This window comes from Elephantulus edwardii, unplaced genomic scaffold (assembly GCF_000299155.1).
Source record: "Elephantulus edwardii isolate Elephantulus edwardi_28Jun2011 unplaced genomic scaffold, EleEdw1.0 scaffold00064, whole genome shotgun sequence".
NCBI lineage: Eukaryota > Metazoa > Chordata > Mammalia > Macroscelidea > Macroscelididae > Elephantulus > Elephantulus edwardii.
The window spans coordinates 15,033,957-15,041,506 of NW_006399814.1; the positions used below are offsets into that span (position 1 = coordinate 15,033,957).

Consider the following 7,550-nt stretch of genomic DNA (forward strand, 5'->3'; position numbering starts at 1 on the left):
TAGAGAGGGTGAAACCAGACTGCTCCTTGGAGGCAAGAATACTGAAGCTCCGTCTGACATACTTTGGACATGTTGCAAGGAGGGAGCAGTCCTTGGAGAGGGACGTCATGCTTGGGAGGGTGGAGGGACAGTGCAAGAGAGGAAGACCCTCTATGAGGTGGATTGATTCAGTGACTGGCTAGTCAGGATGGGTATGTCAGAGACAGTGAGACTGGCACACGATAAGAGCACGGTTTAGGGCTGTTGTGCATAGGGTCGCTATGAGTTGCAGGCGACTTGATGGCACTTAACAACAACAACAACAACAATCTTTATGGAAGGAGCTCTGCTGACCTAATAGTAAGAAGCTGATTTGCAATCTCAAAGACATCAAGTTTGAATCCACCAGCTGCTCCCCAGGAGAAGGATGGACAATCTCCTTCCATATGAAAACCCAGTGGAGGGTCTGCTATGGTCGATTTCTGCTTGAGGGCAAACAATACGAAGAATCTTTATGTAACGAGACCGCTAAATCTTTCTTCCAAGAAGTGGCTGGTGAACTCAAACCACTAACCTTTGGATCAGCAGCACCATACCTTACAGGCAAGGATGGGGAAACTTTGTCTCACACAGTGAGGCATGTTGGTAGGAGAGGCTATTCTTTGGAGAGGAACATCTTTTTTGGAAAGGGTCGGCGGAGGAGAGGCAGACCCTCAAGCAGATCGACTGATACAGTGACTGAGCAATGGGCAGTGTGTCAGAGATGGTGAGGACGGCGCAGGACGGGACAGGGTTCAGACCTGTTGCTCAGAGGGTTGTTATGAGTCATACTCAATGCCACCTCACAACAACAACAATATACCATAGGCACTTTGTCACTGGAGCTTGTTTCTCCATAAAACTCACTGCCTCCAAGGCATTATGACTCACAGAAACTCTCCATCGGGTTTTTAAGACTGTACAACATTTTGGGTTTTTTAAAATTTTATACTGATTTATTTACAAAGTTTGATCACATTGTTTTCCACAAAAGATCCTTCTCATTTCCTTCACACACTCCTCCATCGAGATGAACAATTCGATGGGGTGGGGATTTTTTAAGGTAAGCCCAAGCAATTTTTATTCCTTAACATTCACAAATGCACACCACAGCTTCTTTAGGGATTTCAGTTTTCCTCTTCAGGTTGAATGTGGAGTAGAGGGAGAACCTTTCGCACAAACAATGTAACAAGAGTGACAGGCCTGAAATTACAATCACCAAACAAACCCAAGCTAGTTGTCCACTTTCACTGGTGAATACTAGGCTGTAAATCTTACCAGAAGGAGACTGCCCTCCCTCTTCCACAGAGCGACAGGTGGATTTTAACCACTAGAGATGCAGAGCCTCTTGTTCAGCAGCTTGCCGTACAACGCAGGACACCCGTCTCAGCAAGACTGGCATTGGGGTTTGGGGTTTTTGTGGTCCCATGGACCATCTGAAAGAATCCTGGGAAAATCCTAAAGGACACTCCTCCACACCAGCCTTGCTCTTGAGGGAATCTTGTGTGGAATGTGGAAAGTGACATCTCTCTGGACAGACAGATGAGTACCTGGATGGGGTGAAAAGAACAGGAACCAAAAGTGGCCCTACAGAAGGATGGATCTCTAGGTTCCATTAAAAAATGAAACATCCAGGGAGCTCTGGTGGCCTGGTGGCAAGAAGCTGCACTGCAATCCCAGAGGCATGCAGTTCAAATCCACCAGATGCTCTGCTGGAGAAGGAGGGGCAATCTCCTCCTGTGCCAGTCAGATCCAATTTGATGGTATACACACAGAAAATTGTAAAATAAATTTTTTTTAAAAATTAAACATCCATAAATATCCTTCTGGTCTGAACATTCTACAGTCTCTGAATGGGAAGTCTGCCCACCATCTTTGGATCCCACCCCACCTCTGGCTTCAGAGTCGTCGACATCCCAGGAAGTTGGTTGCTTTTCTTCCTCCGGAAGTGAGGCCCTGCCAGGTGGAGCCTCCATCTCCAGTCACGAGACTATTTCCATTATTTTAAAGAGTTCTTTCTAGTGCTGTACCTTGCAGAAGGCCTGTGGTGCTCTGTCAGCTTCATCTCAGGTGGCCTGCAGGTGTCCTTAGCAAATGGAGTGGGGTTAAGCAGGCCCTTGGCCCTTGAGTGATGACCCTTGGGGGTCTCAGAGAACCAGGCCTTCTCTTGATGGTCCTGGACTGGGTGTCCCTGCTCCTGCCCCATCCCGCTTGCCTTCTTCTCACAGGAGAGGAGGGAGTCCTCCTGTCAGAGAATAGGTCCAGCAGCATTCGGCCCAAGGTCACCACCAGCCTTCTGGCTAAGTCCCCACTATGCTCCCTTTGTCTGAATCAAACATAGCAAAGGAGGCTTCTATGACGTATTAGAGCGCTGTGGATGCTCTCAAGAGCCTATGGCCTCCCTCAGGAAGACACCTGCCATCATTCAGAGTTTGAGGGTTGGTCTTAGATGACCTAGCGTGAATGAAACCTGCCCCAAAATCCCATCACTTTGCAGCAGTTCTGCCCTGGGCCTCTCCCAAGGATTCACAGTGGACGGCATGGCCGAGGTGCACAGCTTCTTAGCTGTGGCATAGTCAAGCCTGCTGTTTTCAGCACTGCAGATGCTGGCCGGGCCAGGGAGCAAACAAGCCTGCTCAGAAGAGTGGTCTAGCCTGGGAGCCTGACCCTCCATCCTCCACCTGCCCTTCCAGCCTGGGTCGTCACACGGTCTTCATGGGTCTTGGCTGACTGAGGAGGTGAGGGAGCACTGAGGATGAGAGACACTGATGATATAAGAATTGAATGGGCTCCACAGACAGGATGTAGCCAGCTCCCAGCCAGTGGGGGACAAAGGGGTCCAGTCAAAAGTTGATGGCAGTATTATGAAGGGAGATCATGTGGACAGACCCTGTGGACAGAAAGAGGCAGAGTGGGTAGGTATGTGGCTTTTGGAGTTGGAGTGAATCCTGGCTTTGCTCTTTATTAGCTGTGTGTTTTGAGTGAGTCTCCTGCCCTCTCTGAGCCAGAGTCCTCATCTCCCTCCTGGCCAGGGAGGGAGCCACAGGGAGTGTGTGGGAGGTGCCAGATCAAGCAGGCTGCTCCTCGAGAACTGTGGTCACGAGGTGACTTCTGAGGTCGTTTCCTGCTCCAGGTGCCCTTCTTGAGCCCCAGCAGCATGGCCATGCTTCCCCCTTCTCTCTGGGAGTCAGGGTGCAGTGGGAGGTGAAGAGGTGAGTAGGAGATGGGGGCCACCAAGGGTGCACATGGGCTCCCGCCAGGCCATCCTCCCCCATGCGTGGCTTGCTTCCTTTGCACCCACATCTCATCTTTCACTCCCCTACTACTCCAGTGGGCCTGGCTCCCACAGCCTTAAGTTCACACACCAGTACCCCCAAACCCAGATCCAAAGCAAATGTGATCAGTCTTTTTTTCTTTGTCCACATTTTTATTTCCAGCTTCCCTTTTGACACAGTCAATGAAACAACTTGGTCATTGATCCCTCCCCCAAACCACACCTCCCTCCCAGCAACCTTCTAGGCTGCTTGTCTATATATATTAACTCTCTGATAACATATTTTAATACTTAGCTTTAAATACAAGGGAAAACAATAAATTACTCCTTGGCTGGGGGCTGACCGCTGGCTGCCGGGCCAGTGAGGTAGCAGAATGTCGTGCACAGTATTTGTCATCTGGCCCTTAGCCCTGGAGCCCCCTGTCTTGGGCCCTCAGCGCCAAGGTCTGGCAGCACCAGTCCCTGCTTGTCCCCAGTATGACAAACACATTGTTTAAATAACACATAGTAATAAATAAGACCAAGAAGAAATAGGCCTGAGCTGCTGTCTGCCCCAGGGCCCCCGTGTGAGGGGGATCTCTCTCTGGTTGTATGGCTGCTAAGGCAGCACCCACTGTAATCATCCAGTTCGCTCTGAGGGGAAGCGGGTGGAGACCAGGTCTGTCCCCGCTCCTGCCTTGTCTACTGAGCTGAGCCCCCCGGATGCAAGGCGTCCACCTGGCTGAGTCCTGGGGACCATGGAAGGGGGCCTGAAGGCAAAAAGCTCAGGCTCAGGTCTAAACTAAGGAAACCCTACCCCCCCCAACCCCACCCCTATCAACTTTTGACATCTGACAGTAAAATGAATTTGCAACTTAGGGTCTCTCTCTGCAAGCAATGCTGAGACCCTTCATGCTTTAGCCAGTTCGGTAAATGATCCTTAAATGGTCGAGCAGCTGCTTTACGAATTCAGACAGTTCAATTTTGGTGTCTCGGACTTGCAAGCTGGAAGCCTGCTGTAGGAGAGAGAAGCCGGCATATTAGTGGGGCACCCGCGGCAAGGACACCGTGCCAGGGGCTTTCCAGATAACTGGGAAGCCGTACATCTCACTATCACAGGAATGGGCTCAGGTGGGAGCCAGGAGCCCTTAAGCTCAGGTTTTGTAAACCCTGAAGACCACGTCCTCATGGCAACAATGTCCCAACCTTAGGTGACCCCACGCCTCAGGTGCAGGGCCAGGTCCTCCCAGAGCTTTCAGAGTGACCCCTAGGGCTGGGAAAGAGACTGAGCCTGGCAGGAGAGGGTGCATGGGGGGCCTGGGGACTCACATTGCCTGGGGGGCTGTGTTGCTTGCAGAGACCGTTCAGCTGCTTGTAGCTCTTTTGGATGCTGCTGCTGCATTCAGAGACGTTGGCCAGGGCTTCCGCTGCGGCACAGTACTGCTGGAAGAGACCCCCCCAATAGGTCAGGCCCTACTGGGTCTGGCCCAGGCCCTTGATTCAAGACAACTGCCCACAGTGGGGTTATGGGTGCAGGGGGTCTGGGTGGTGGGAAGAGCCTGGATTATGAAGACAGAGAGCAAGCAGTTGGTACTCTTAGACTGCCACTCACAGTTCTGTGAGTGAGGCTCAGAGAAGACAAATCCAAAGTCTACAGACTCTGTCCCCCACCCACTCCCAAGTGTCCTGAGGTCCTTACCGCATAGGTGGTAAAGTTGGCAAAGTTGACACTCCATACCATGCTGCCATTGCACAGAGGCTCCTGTGGAGCAAACAGACAGTGAGCAGGATGCCGGCAAACAGAGTGCTGGCGGCCATGTGGGCCTGAGCCGGTGCGGGCACCAAGCACAGGGAACAAGGCAGGTCCTGCGGCCCTCACACCTCCTGGGTGTTGTTTCTGCTCTGCATTGTGGGGAGACTGAGTCTTAGGACTAAGAGATAAAAATTGAGCTGTGCCACAACCAGCAAGGGGTAAGCTGTATGCAAAGCTAGCCTGGCCAGCGTGACAGAAGACACTAGGCCTAGTTACAGGGGTCTTCATTAAAGGAAATTGAGTGAGGGCACCTTTTAGGAGGAAGGCGTGTGACCGGGGCTCATCAGAGGGAGGTGGCAGGGTCTGGGGTGCAAATATCCTGCCTTGTGAGCTGAGGAACACAGCAGTTGTGGGCATGGGCACTGTGGTCAACTAGGCCTGAGTTGAATCTGGTCCCTGCCTTTGACAGACCATACGTCCTTAAGCAAGTCAGTGTACTTCACTGAACCTTAATCAGCGAAATGGGGCCTTTGTCTCTGCCTGGGAGATGTAAGGCCCCAGCACCATGACAGCTGTTCAGAAACTAAGAGCTGTTACTGGAGTTACCTCCTTCATGGAAGGCCACAGTAATGAACTCATATGCCATAGGAATGGCAACAATGACCCCGCTCTTGCCCCAGAATCTAGCTGGCAAATGCTGAATGATTCTAGAAGAGTGCTGGCTTTTCTGTATTCCAGAAGGCCTGTTTAGGGGCTAGAGGTGGAAGCAGGGCCAGACCAGGGAAGCAGGAGCCTGGTGGTTCTGCCCGTCCCCTTCACAGCTCTGGGCAGCCTTTTGTCCTCAGCCCAGGTGCCCTGCCTGCCTCCTGGAAGGCCCATCCCCTGGTCCACGGGGCATCTTCCTCACACATATGCAGCCCAGGCTCAAGTCCCTGCTAGTCCCAGGTCACGCTAGCCCAGCACCCTCAGAGCTGGGCTCTGGTTGGCAGGCACTCACCTTCTGGTTCTTGGTGATGTTGATCAGCTCGTTCATGAGCTCCTGAAGGGCAATGTCCTCCTTGTTGACCTTGGGCTCCCAGAGGGTCTTGGTGCGATGCACTGGGCCTGGTGAGGCGAGGCCGCTGAGGCAGGTGAGAGCAATGACCACAGTCAACCAGAGCGCCATGGGGCCGAGCTAGAGTGGAGCAACAGTGGGAGCAGGCAGGCAGGCTGGCCTAGGCTGAGAGGCTGTGGCTTTGGCCTCTGGTGGCAGCTTTTATACTTTTATAGACCCAAGGGGTGACGCTCACCCAGGTCTCCTATCTATAAACCACATCTTTACTCATCTTGATTGACACTGGAAAATCCAGTGTCGCATAAAAAAAACCACTTTTTTCTGGAGGAAAAAGTTTGATTTCTTGTGGACTTGATGAGGAGAGCCTCATCAGGGGGCAGTTTCTAAGATATAAAAGGGGTTTACTGCAAGGGGGTGAGGGGGTCAACGGCCCCTGAGGGGGCCAGCTGCCAGCAGTGCCAGCCCCAGCCCCAGCCATTCTGACCAGGGACCACCCTGAGCATTTGCCCAGCCGACTCCTTGGGGTTACCGGAAGTGCTGGGCACAGAGTGCTGTGACCAGAGTCTACTAGTGATGGGCATTTGAGGGCTTTATTTTTATGATAAACTCTTTTCTTGAACTGTCACAGGGATGATAAAAATTCAAACAGATGAAAGGAATAGAGTTCCCTTCTAAGGCCACCATAGCTCTACTTGCCAATAGAGTCGAATCAGACCAACTCACAGCTGACCTTCTATTGAGTTTCTATATCACAGGAGGAGATTGGCCATCTTTCTCCCTCTATCACTGGTGTATTTGAACTGCCAGGAAGTCTTGGCAGTTGGGTTAGCAGCACAACTCTGGGAAGCAGCACTACTTTGGGAAGAAGTAGGGAAGTTCAGATTCCCAGAAGGATTCTTGTCTCCTCCTGGACTTGTGCTTTTCCGAGTCACTGATGATGATCTGATCATGGGCAGCCTGGACCTTCAGCCACGGACCATCCTGTTAGTGGGATGGAACTGCCTCTTTCTTTGCCCACCCATTCTCCCATCCCTGTGTGCTGTGGGATGAGAGCTGTGAGGGTCCTGGCTCCCAGCCCCTTTCCCAGGGTCCACACACGTGTGGTGGTGCTGCCTCAGCCTTTTCCTGTGCTTCCTTCATTTGCCTACAAATCCTCTGTAACCTCCCACCATGGAGGCTGCTATGGCCTTTGTCTCCTGGGTGCTGATGTCAAGCTCTGCCCCTCACTCACTTCCTCCTGCAAGCCCAGCGCCTCCTCCTCCTCCTCCAGGCCCTCCTCCTCCTCCAGGTCCTCCTCTCCCCAGTGGGCAGTAAGCGTCACTCAGCTCCATGTCACCCAGGGCAGTTACTCATAGTGTTACCTCCTCCAGGACCAGACCATGCAGAATTCTCAGTAATGTTATCAATTTTCATCTTAGAATAATATGGTAAATGACAGTCTCCGGAAAAAAGACGTGATACTTGGTAAAGTA

General features: G+C 52.0%; 1 protein-coding gene across 1 annotated transcript; it reads right to left on the minus strand.

The window, feature by feature from the left end:
• Positions 1–4,188: 4,188 nt before the first annotated feature.
• IL13 (interleukin 13) lies at positions 4,189–6,192 on the minus strand. Its single transcript, XM_006888146.1, has 5 exons — positions 6,124–6,192; positions 6,022–6,090; positions 4,971–5,033; positions 4,601–4,714; positions 4,189–4,287 (listed from the first exon to the last, which is right to left on the minus strand). Exons 1-5 carry the CDS (start codon positions 6,187–6,189, stop codon positions 4,189–4,191), a joined length of 411 nt encoding a protein of 136 aa, XP_006888208.1. The 5' UTR covers positions 6,190–6,192.
• Between the last annotated feature and the right edge of the window lie 1,358 nt (positions 6,193–7,550).